This window comes from Grus americana, chromosome 2 (genome assembly GCF_028858705.1).
Source record: "Grus americana isolate bGruAme1 chromosome 2, bGruAme1.mat, whole genome shotgun sequence".
Lineage (NCBI taxonomy): Eukaryota > Metazoa > Chordata > Aves > Gruiformes > Gruidae > Grus > Grus americana.
In genome coordinates this window covers 154,260,639-154,273,127 of record NC_072853.1, presented here as the reverse complement: position 1 = coordinate 154,273,127, position 12,489 = coordinate 154,260,639, and the positions used below count along the sequence as shown (strand labels likewise).

General features: G+C 38.1%; 1 protein-coding gene across 13 annotated transcripts in view; it reads right to left on the bottom strand.

The window, feature by feature from the left end:
• CREM (cAMP responsive element modulator) overlaps positions 1-12,489 on the bottom strand; it is a 41,784-nt gene that overhangs the window by 19,478 nt on the left and 9,817 nt on the right. For 5 of the 13 annotated variants that reach the window (XM_054816024.1, XM_054816026.1, XM_054816023.1 and 2 more), the window contains exons 2-4: positions 10,433-10,545; positions 9,656-9,779; positions 2,004-2,150 (exon numbers count right to left, since the gene is read on the bottom strand). In XM_054816024.1, the coding sequence (XP_054671999.1) occupies positions 2,004-2,150; positions 9,656-9,779; positions 10,433-10,473 (312 nt within the window). In that variant the 5' untranslated portion in view covers positions 10,474-10,545. Of the gene's footprint in view, positions 1-2,003; positions 2,151-9,655; positions 9,780-10,432; positions 10,546-12,489 lie in introns of those variants that run through there. The other 8 variants (XM_054816033.1, XM_054816031.1, XM_054816030.1 and 5 more) reach the window with 4 other exon arrangements.

The following is a 12,489-nucleotide window of genomic DNA, read 5'->3' as shown; positions in this document are numbered from 1 at the left end:
CAACTTCACCACACCGCGCTTGTGTTTGAACAAATTGAACTTCAAGCTCATGTTAGTCTGCCAATACCTGATACATTATGGGGGGGGAGCAAGTAGAAAAGTCAAATAACAATCTGAACTTCAAACCTTCCCACAGTAAAACAACATTAACAAAACTAAGGAACGTGATACAGACAAAAATTTTTTCATCCAAAAAGCAACAGCATTACAAGGAAAAATTTGGAACACCTTCCAATTTAAAGCTGCAGGTGTTTGAGGGAGAGGTCATGCAAGCATTAACATCAACCTTCAGCATACTTTTTTTTTTTCTAATTAAACTGATATCATTTCCCAAGTTCCCCACTGTCTGGCAGAGACAGGATATCAAGTTAAAGCCAAATGATCTGGAGGAAATGCCAGGTGGTAGGATGAAGTACTTAAGAGGATGACAGAAGGGCTGAACAACCTCTGTAATGGAGTCTTTCACAACATCTTCAAGCCCTTCTTGTAGAATCACCTTATTTTCCATTAGCATGCTCAAATGAAACCAAAGCAAAACCCTGGAACTAACTGGTCAGTATTAATCAGGACACAGCTTTCCTGTCTCTACTCCTTTGGGAAAGGGAAGACAGCCAGAGTGCACTCAATACAACAAATAGTCGACTTCCACTGCCCTAAGACGACACAGTAGCAGCTGGCAAGAGATTCCAGAGAAATTCTTCCTTTGGAGCTTCAGAGAAAATCCTCTATTTTTGTGTGTATGTCCTGACTATACCGAATTGAAGAAAAGCAGTGACAGAAACTGGGAATAACTGTAATATGCTTATCTGATAACGCTCACTCTGGTAAATTACAGTTAGAGAGAATTCCATTTAAGAAGTAGTTATTTTGAGTACCCTGATTTGACTTCAAGTTTGACCAAATCCAAGTGTCTTACCATTTACTGTCCCTGTTTCAATAGTGATCTAGAATTTCAAAACCTTACCAGGTCCCATCATCTACACTTACTGCTTACAAATAAAATATTCAGTACCTGGCCAAGGTTTATTCTTTTTCTCTAATCTCTAAGATAAATCATACTTACATATACCTTTCTGTTTATTACACTTGAAAACTCTTAAGATGTCTCACACATTAAAAGGTGGCTTCTCAAGAAGACTGACAATGCATGTCTTTTCCTTAACACATTGCAATGACTGCAGGTAAAACTGTTCACACGCAGCAAGTATAAAGTCTCTCTTACTAGAGATATAAATTCTATTTGCAAAAAGTAATTCAGTTGACAATTCACAAGCAGTTTTTAGGAAAACTAGAGCAAAGGCATACAAGGAAAACATCAATGGGAGGCCAAGTCATTTTCAAAACAGTGCAAGTTCATCCTCTCTAGTCTTTTTCACTATTTAAAAGCTCTGAAAACTCATAAGCATTTTGCACTGGTCTTCGTTTTCTAACATCAGCAAATTTAAACATGTGAAGATTTGTCAAATAAATATTTATTTTGAGGCTGCCCTTATTTTTTGGTCTTTATATATCCACTCCCACAAAAAGCAATACCAGATGCTCTGACAGGGCCTGCTAAAAGCAACAAGGAATCATTTGACTATAATATGTTTATGTCCATTACATCCAGATGCTTTCCGAAAACACAGTACGAGATACTTGTGAATTTATGAGTTCATAGTCTCATCAGAAGCATGATTTTCACAGAATTTAACAAACCAGAAAAACTGCAAGACACACTAAAGTAAGGCCACGTTATTACACAAATTTGCTGTTGCATAAGTTCAGTGTTCTAAGACACAATTTCTTAAAAGATAAACAGGAAGCATTAAGGAATCACTACACAATGCTTGTAGGGCTGCTACTGGTTGGCAGTTTGCCACCTTCCTCCCCCTCCCCATTTCCCACACCATATGAGTACATCTTGCAGCACTGGTAGGAATGAAGAGAAACTGAAGATGGGGTTGGGGGAAGAGTTATGAGGCACCAAATATTCATGAAAACATAACAATAAAAGAGCTAACCTGAACAGCTTGCATGTGTGGTGACTGAATGACTGAGGGCTGTGTGGCTTGAATGACACCCTGGACATGAACAGTTTGACCAGAAGGCAACTGCACTAGTGCTACAGCTGGAGATCCTCTTCCAGCACTTGATGCAGCTACAGAAACCTGCAAAAATTACAATCATCATGTTTAAGTAACATGCCTTAGGATTTCAGCAAATGCTTTTAGAAGTGATACTAGAAAAAAAATGGGTTTGATTCCATATCTAAAATAGCTTAGACGTGTGTAATTAATACACACAGAAATAAACTAGTTGTACTCGTAAAAGTTTGGTGTGTATCTTTCCAAATGGTATGGAAAGCTTAGAACTGTCCCCTACCAAATTGCAAATTTTTAAACTTTTTTATTATTTTCTTTGGTCCAGAGACTTCATGTTTTCTTTTCAATTAAAAACAACCCTAAGCTGTCACACATTAAATCTGCTGTTGCTAGCATGAAGGTTAGGAAGAACCTCAAGAAATGTAACAAAAAATATCAATATTCACTGAAGTGGTATGTTGCTGCAACAACATACAGGGCAGAATGTTCTTAGTCAGGAAAAAAAAATTTTAAAAAAATACTAAAAATCCAGAACTGCTTTGGTTTTGCTTTGTTTGTTGGGCAAGAAGTTTAGTTTGAACTTATGCTTTTCAGATAGGTATCTTAAGAAACGCAAGAACTTTTCAGATAGCAAAAAAGCAATACATGGATTTGTAAGTTGTTTTCATTTCAGAAATCCTCTTTATATATATTTATGTATCAGGAAAAACAGTTGGAGTCTATCAGTGCTTTGATACAACAACAAAAACAAAGAACAGCTGTATCTTCTTTAAGCCTAGCACAGCTAAAGAAAGTGTTCTGTTTAGGAATAATCTGACCCCTTTTTCTGATGACGTTTTACAGCACACACAGCATTCCCCAGCCCTTGGTTCTCAACCATCGGTACTGAGGATGAACGGGTTAATAAACAGCTGAACACCTACCTAGTTCAATATTTATGCTATTACTGTTAAATCTATTAACAGAAACAAATACTGAAGCAAAGGGAAAACACTATGATTGATCTCAAGTTCTGCGTGATGAAATATCTCTAAACTCAGAAAAGGAAGAGAATGGCAAACATAAATCATATCATAAGAAGAAATATTGTGTTTTTCAAAGTGAACTGCACTGAAAAACTTTACTTCTATATTCTGCATGTACAAGAATAAACCCAGACTCATATCTAAAATGCTGGTATTATTCCCTTCCTAGCTTGGTTCTCAGCCCCCAAAGATATCTGGTATGAGCAATAAAGGTAAAAACAGATGACAGAAGAAAAACATGATGAATGCTGAAAATAAAATTAAAAAAGTTAAAGAAAGTTCAGGGGGTTTCTATATTCACACTGAAGGTTATTTTGAATTCCAAATATTAAAGCAGTTTTCATTCCTTGTTCATTACCCATTGCTTGTCTGGGAAACATTCCTTTCTTGAGGGAAGAGAAAAATTTTAACTACTATTAAGATGTACTACTATCAAAAAGACCAGAGGTTGGCTCAAATTGTCTTGAAGAAACAATGTTTCTAGGAAACAGAGACAGGATCTTGTCAACATTCACTATGTAACCCTTCAATTGTTATAGGAAACTGAACCACTTTTCAGGAAATAGAACAATTGAAGGCATTTCTAACCCCAAAATGGAAACAATCATTCCTTAAATGGCATAAATGGCAATATGTAAATAGGACATACAAACCTTCTTCCCAATTTCTAAAACAAATATTAATATTATTATCAGAAATTTATCAGAAATAGATATTTGAGATTGAGATCCAGAAAGTCTCAAAGATATGAAGAGTATGATCTATTTTGTGTCAAAGCTGACATCATCCTAAACCCAACCTTCAAGGAAAGAACATGGAGCAGTCTAAATGTTTACAAAGCATGTTAACTTTTCAAAACATTACAAGGCAATCTCACCAAACCTTTAGATTTAGTGGTATCTTTGCGAGAGCTGAAATCCGATACAATACCCTGTGTATCAGAAAGAACTTTTCTGAGTACAAGACACATAAAACAGTACAAGGTGAACAGTTTATGAGTTTGTTTTTAGTACACAATGGGTCAGGCACATATAATCAGGAAGTAATCCAGTACTCAAGATTAAGAAACACTACATTCATTTAAAAGCTCCTTATTTGGTATAACCACACAAGAAAAAAAGAAAACCACATTCAGCTAATACTCTTTTAGATTAAAGTTTACAATATCACAGGAGAAATTGTTTTGTTCCCATTAAATCAGATAAGAGATTAGATGGGAGTGTAGGGTTGAGGGAAGAGGAGACAGTACTTTAGAACTGGATCAAACCAAAAGTGATTTGTTTGTTCATTTATGTCTATTCTAAATAGCTCAATTTGCTTTGACCACTGTTCGCTGAGTTTCCACAAATATCCAAAGGTTACACAATGTGTAACCTCTGAACTTCAAAATCTCTGTGATTCTTTTGTATTAGGCTTGTTTTCTATAACTAAGACTGAAAAAAAAATTCCAATTTCCTATTCTGCATCTCTTTTATAAATATTATAAATTATTAAAACAATTTGGATTCACATTTCCTCTTGCATTGTTTTCAAATTGAATATTCTCGTGTTAACCGAAATACTAGAACCTTTTGACGCTATCATGCATAAATGCTGACTGAAACAGACTTGGCAAAAAAATCACTTTCTGACATCAGTGATAAGCAATGATACCTTTAACATCATTACTTCAAGGGCTGTCTGGCACAATGACTGAAAACAATCCACAGAAGCAACTCAGTAACATAGAGGGTGAGGGGAAACTTAACACATTAAGTACCTGGTTAAATCGTGTAAGGGTTATGTCCCTGGCAATGGCAAAGAGACTTCAGATGATGTAATGTCCTTTTGAGTTCTATCCTCTCAGGTATGCAACAGTCAAGTCTAACAGCTTCAACTAATATCAACCATGCATTCTGTCATAGCAGTACGGTCCCATACTTAATATGTTTGGAAATAAAAGCGCTCCTTCTTCCAAGAGTGGAGAGAAAAGTAGCCAGCAAAAAAAGATCATGAACTACCTTCACACATTCTTTCAAAGAAAGAGATTACTCATCAGTTATCTGACTTCAAGATGCATTTCCATCTGAACAGTTATACTGTACTTGTATGTGCTCTCATCACCCAAGGTCAGATAGCTTTTCCCTACAGACTACTACAGAAGTTGCATTCACATTCAACCCCTCATACCTCAAACACTGCTGATATGAAGCACACAGTGCACAGTTCCATTCTGTCCCTGCTATAGAATCTAAACACAAGGACTCCAGAAGCAAAGTGAAAAGTACTTCTGGAAAAGGAAAGGACAGGCAAACCCACCCTGGATTCACCTAACAGAAGAGCAAAGGACTTGCCACACTCAGGCATCAAGTAGCCTTTATAAGGAAAAGCTGAAGACAGGGAAGCTTTGGTCAATTCCAAAACTAATGCTGAAAAAGCAGCACAGAGTTTTAAGGAAGACAAGGTTAGGTTGATTTCAGCCATTTGGTGACAGCATACCCTTGAGGAAGCACAAAATGGTGACAAGGCTGCAGGTTTATAATGCTCTCTTTGCTAAATGTCCTGGACTTGCATTTGGTAGGCTGATTTTAGAGCCATATTTACAACAGCCTGGCAAACTTCTACAGGGCTCAATCTGTTGGGAGCAAGATTTAACCCAAAGTTTGATGCCAGGAGATCACAAGGAAAACACCCCTTAAGTACTAAACCTGAGGAGTCCCAGCTTGCAATGGCAATGCACTCCAGGCTCCAGAAAACTCTGTCTGCTTGCTCTGACAGCAGTCTCACGTTGTAAATCCTGACCCACGTCTAGTTCAGGGTCAGCACTGAGAGGTCAAGAGATGGTAGCTCAGACAGCTCTATTGATAGACAGAACGTGACAAAGTTTCCAAAAAGTGATTCAAAGAAGAACTCATCAAGGAGCTAGGAGTAAAGAAAAAAAAAAAACCAACCCCACAACTAATAGTATTTTGTGAAATCTTAAAAGTCTAAGTATATTCCTTCTACATTTTCATAGTTACAGTTAGTGTAGCTGAGCACAGGGCAACACAGAATGCAATATAGCCTCTAGAAATCCTGCAAAGGGAACATCTGATTTCTCTTTGAATACCAATTCAGATGTAACTGTTCCATGTTTGACTACATTTCATTTGAAATTAACCGTCTTTTAAGAGCAACTCTATATGTATTAATAGATCTGTACATGTGAGACAGAACCCATGGAGCCCATCTCAAAACAGGTTGAGAAATTTTCCACCCTGCACCTTTGTTCTTCCCCAAAGAAAAGACGTCAAGCTTCTGTACAAGGCTTCTGTACACTTCAAACAGCTTCTAAAGACAACCATCAAAATTTTTACAAATTAAAATTTTCTTACCCAATTATTTTGGTGGCTAGATAACCAAAACAATACTGCGTCAATTCATTAACTAGCTGAAAGTGAGGGATGCAAGAAATTCAACCATAAATGTGATCTTATTCTACATTATTCTACATTCATTAATTTTATTTTAAAAATAACCTTTTAAAGACAGAAATTGTCAATTTTGCCTCAAAGAATGAAAGATATATTTCATTTTTGTTAGTTTCTAATTTGCTAATTTTTGCTTTTGCAGAAAAAGTAATTTTACTTTCATCACCAAAAAATTGTTGGAGCATATAGCAATATCTACTACATAAGCTAGGAAAAAAAAAAGACACAATCTTTTGTCTATTAATAGTGTATAATAGGTCCTCCCTAGCATTGGAGGTTATCCCATCACACCACAGTGCTCCCAATGGGAGAGACATTAAGAATGCTTCAGCAGAAAACAATGTCTGCCCTTTAGAGATTATCATCTTATTGAATACCTTGTCCGCCTTTTCAAAACTAATGGCAGGTATTTCTTTAAAAAGCCTGAGCTCCAGAGGAGGGAAAAACCCACCAAAAAACCCACCTCATATGCAGTTGTCTACCTCGGTATTTTGCTAGTCGTTGCCTGGCCAAAGTCAAAATTAAACAAAAAAACCCGAGCAAATTAAAAACCATGGAATTCCATCCGAACATAAAAACCCAACCTTTTTTACTGTGAGGGCAGTCAAATACTGGCACAGGTGGCCAGAGAGGTTGTGGAGACTCCATCCTTGCAGATATTCAGAATCCAGCTGGGTACAGTCCTGGGCAACCTGCTCGGCTGACCCTGCTTGCACAAGGGATTGGACTAGATGATCTCAAGAGGTCCCTGCCAACCTCAATCAGTTTGCAATTCTTTGGTAATACACATAAAACTACAAATTAAGTATGGAAAGACAGGGTATTAAAATGCTTTACTTCTCACTGAAAAAACCAAGGCTGAACAAATATTTGTCTGAAGAAAACAAACAGACAAACAAAAAAACCCACAGAGATGTCTGAAAAGGAGCCCTGAGCTTCAGTGACCAGGCATGTTACCTCTCGGTAACAACAAAGTCGTTCTTTTCTCCTATTTCTGCACATTTGCAAGAAAATTAGTAGGAGAGATGACTAGAAGTGGTTGTCTTGTCTTCACTTCTGCAGAGGCCAAAGAGGAAGGAGCTATCTGTGCCCTTCTGTAACAGTCAAAATACACAGACGCCAGACCAGCAGCACAGCCACGAATTCCTCAGAGACACCCCACATTTCCCACCCCACACCAGCAGAAGCCAACAGGAGATGTCCCACATGAGGTCCCTGCCTCACACAGGCGTTAACCTCTCAACGTCCGCCTCTAACCCTCATCATGACAAAGCGCCTCACCTTCTGAGCCTGCCAGGTAGGAACATAAGGTAAGAATGTCCTCCTCATCTTAAACCAAAGAAACGTCACAACAAGGCCTTTCAGCAATAAGTTTTCATCAGGGCCTGTTTTACCAAGGGAAATGCTGTGGCAGTTCAGCCTCAAGGCGCCAGCTCCCAGCTGCCCCGGCAGGGAGGGCGGTGGCGCAGCCTGCGGCCCTGGGGAGCGGCCAGCCAGGCCCACAGCACTGCCAGGCAGCTGAGGTGACAGGCCTGTCCCCTGGATGCCCCTCAGCTTCACTGTTTGTCACAGAGTGTCACAACTGCATCAACCCCACTTTTGTGGGTGGCCCAGGAGAGGGACATCGACCCCAGCTACGAGCGCAGAGCAGCTCTGATGGGTCCAGGCCGGCTCTCTAGGCTGTCTGACCAAAAAGCAGGACTCCCAGATGTAAACTCCGGACCGTTATCCTGCGCCTTCAAACTGAAGGGCATGCGTTTCATTTTAGTGCTAATTGACTGAGATCCATCAATGCTTCAGAGTTATTAGTTTTAACTGAAAGACCTGAGGCCCGTGCCCAGTATGGCTGAACCTTCACACACAGTACTCAAGTATTAAATGCAGATAAACATAAAAAGTGTTTGCCCTGGGGGCCCAGTAGAAGCCCTCCTACAGCATTAGTGACAGCTTTGTCTCTAGAGCAACATTAAAAATCCCAAGTGACAGAATTCACAGGTATTTTCTTCAGAGAATATTACACAAGCCAATAGATTTTACACATAAATCATCCTATTAAGTTAAAATACAAAATTCAAACTGAACTATCAAAGAAGAAATGAGGGGATGCCATCGACACAGCAAACCAAATAAAAATCTTGTTTTCATGCTCCATTCTTAAAGAAAAAACCCAAACAAACAGTATTCCCAATGACCACAACAAACGCCATAGGTAACAAAACCAATAAATGTTTATAAATATACGTATAATGTAAATCAAGTATCTAACATCCTAAATACATGGCATCAAATCTTACCGAGTAACTTCTAACTTCCAATGTTTTTTAAAATCAGTTCCTTTATTTCACAGAGGGTTTTTGAAGATCCTTCCAAGGGGTCTATACAGCTTCCTGAAGCTATAAATCTTAGTATTGGCACGAACACTATTTCTCTCAAGCGCTGAATGTTTCAGTGCATATTTTTAATGTTTGAGAATTATTACTATGTCATCTTTTATCCAGGTATGACTACCATACAAAACATGTAAAGTATATTTTTAGAACTCCAGTACATTTTTAGAACTCCTGTACATTTTTAGAACTCCAGACACTGTCATTGGATGCAAGGGGATGAAACAAAACAAGCACACATAAAAAAATAAATTTGCAAGAAGACAAAACATGTTCTGTACAAAAACTGGAGCTAGGAAAGAACCACAGTTATTTTTATTCATTTTTAATTTTTGTTATACAACACATCTTCAGGATACACACATTTTAGCTCTGTTTGATCTTGCAGCCATCTCAACTCTGTAAGACCCTATTCCCATCTCCAAAACAAACATAATGATCTTGGAAAAGTGTGTGGGGGGGAAGTGCCTACTGATCACTCTGAAAAGCCTGGTCTCATAAAAGTGCTACCTTTGAACAGACCTGATGTTATACTAGCTCTTTGTTAAATACTGCAGGCATAGTTTTTAGTATACCTTTGCTGTATTTTTTCTATGTAATAACAAGACTTACAGAACATGAGACCTCCATACAAATTGATAATTTAAAAATCACAGCAGTTCTGAGTATCACTTTATTGATTTTTCTCATCTTTCCACATTTCAGCTTACCTCAGATCCTGGGGAAATCTGACTTTGGCCTGGCTGATTCTGAAGGTGACTGGCATCTCTCTCTGGCACAGAATCCACTGCATTGTCATCCTGTTGTGATTCAACCATTTCCATGGTCATCTGTCTAAAAGTAAGTACATACACATCTAAATAATGCAGTACAGGGAGGTATATCAGGCACCTAGGGAGAAAAGAGCAATTCCAAGCTATTTTATATTTGGAGCAGACAACTAACAACTAAGAGAAAACAAATAGATTTCTCTTAAAACTATCAGATTAACTGAAGTCCTTTCTTCCCACTCCCCCATATTACAATGTTCATTCATACAGCCAGGAGCTCTAAAACAAGTGCTTTGGAAAGCTGCGAGGAGGGGCAGTTCTGGTAACGGTTCTCAGGGGAGGGACACACACAGAGTCCCAGGGCCCCAATGCACTGTTGACAGCAGGGCTGGGAGCGCAGCACTCTGGAGCGGCCCACCAGCACTGCCCGCAGCAGGTCCCTCGTACCTCTGTCTCCCACCGGACAAGGCTCAAGTTGACCAACAGCCATATGCTGCTACAGCCCTCTTGAACCTTCTGAGACACCGACCCCTGGCTGGGATCTATGCTTGAACTGTCTGTAACCTACTTGCGGCTCAAGACCCACAACAATTCTTCTCCATTTGCAGGTTTAAAAGTCGGGTAAGAATAAGCAACTCCCTGACCCTCAATTTAAACTGAGTTTAAAGTCCATAGAGAAAGCTTCCAAATATATCTGCTATATAAAAATGCAATTACCTGACAGTTGCTTTTCCATATTTCTTGGCACACTTAGTCATAACGGAAGGTGTGTGTTTTAAAACAAGAGCTTGGTTCTCTTCGGCTGCCTTTCTCTCCTACCAAACCCTGCACTGAAGGTGCAACATTGAACAGGTGATGTCACAAACATTGCCATGGCAACAGGTCAGTTTACAAACAGAACAGAGACAGTATAGGGTCAGGCAGAGGCAGGCAGGATGCCCTACGGGCACACTCCCACCAACATCTTTCTTACACAAGGAATTGAGGCCGCAAAAGGAAGACGTGATAGAGTTGTGGGACTTAAGATGCAGCAAATCTCGCTTCCTCGGGTTCAGTTACTGTTAACTAGGGGATGGCAAGCCCGTCTGAACTCAAAGTTCAACTATTTCAACTGGCTGATAGTTACTGCAGTTTCTTCTCAGGTCTTACACTGAGAGATGGAAGAGATAGGGAAGCAAGTCTGCTACACGCCTGACTCTGAGGCTGCTGAATTTAGTCCCACATGTTAAAAGTTAACTACAATAAATCAAATTAAATGTAAACCCAACTCCTTTTGTGGCACTATTTTACAGAATATTCCACAACTTTTGAGGAGAATAAATAATTTTATTATTTTTAAAAATCATCCTTTTTGCCTAGAATAAAGGCATGAAAATATGCAAAGGAATCCAGTCAAATGATACAGAGAAGCATATTTCTACCTTACGTTCCTGCAATAGTATTCTACTGACCCGACTTAACAGTACTAATAGTGGCAGCCAAGCTGTACATAATTCAAGATTCTATAGGTTAACATTAGTATTTCTGCCAACAAAAGTTACATACTCTATGCCAGTATCAATTCAGATTAGATTCATAAGGAGACATTTTACACCTAAAATCCTTCTACATTCCTGTCTTGTTAGTTACCACTAATTACCTTTTCCCCTAGATACAATCTAAAGATCTACTGAAATTCACCAAAGTTTAGCAACTCTGGGGAGAATGTTTTCACCAGGCTTTCCACCATAACTTTTCATAACATGATGTTTATTTTATTAGATCATTCCAGTTTTATATATGCATTCAATGTAACAATATTAATAAAAAAGTAGTAAAGAAAAAATATTCCTCCTTAGTAAACTAGGACCATCCATAGAGTCTAAAACACGAAAGCTCTATCTGGTTCATGTAAGAATGCTTCCATAAGCTTCAGAACAGCTCACACACCAAGGAAGATTAAATAATGCATACGTATTGGCAACATATTCATTTCAATCTCTTCCTAAAGATGGGAATATAGTCAGAACTAATTCACTTTATAGAGGACCTGAAGTATTTTCTTATCCAAAGCCATCTGTCACAGATAACCTACTGCTGGGAAAAAAACAAGTACTTTCATTCCCACTGAATGTTTTCCATAGAAATTTTACCTGGAAAGAGCCATTCTTCATGTTGTAAAAAATAGGGCTTAGTTTCTAAATTTTGGCTTAATTCCTCACTGATTGCAGAACACTATAAAAAATTATTTCATTTTACTACTTTGATTACCAGGATTTTTCTCACAAAGTCTTTTCATCTGATGTGCTCCAGTAACTGAGTTAGCAAATACCTATGAAAAGAGCACCAGTGCAGCAGAAAATCTAACAAAAAGTTATTTTTAGTATTTTACAAAATACAGTACGGAGAAAGGACTGTAACATAATCTAAAAAATAAATTAGAAAAACAACAGCAAGTATTATACATGCCTATGAAATGACAAATATAATTAAGATTTATGACATACATGAAAACCTCAAGAATTTAAATAGATTTTTCCATCTATAATTGTGCATATTCTGACTCAACACAAATTAGTGCCTATTTTAAATCTTTAGCTAGGTGGAGTAAAATCTGAAAATTTGTATACTGCTTTTAAGTATAACTGACAAATGCAAATGTTACCTTAGAACACAGCAAAATAGTCTTTCTAGATAAGCTAAAATCCACTTTTTCTTTTTTGGACAATGTGGTAATTGTAGTAGGTTTGTAAACAGAGACTTGACTAAAAATGCCATCCAAATATAAAGACTTA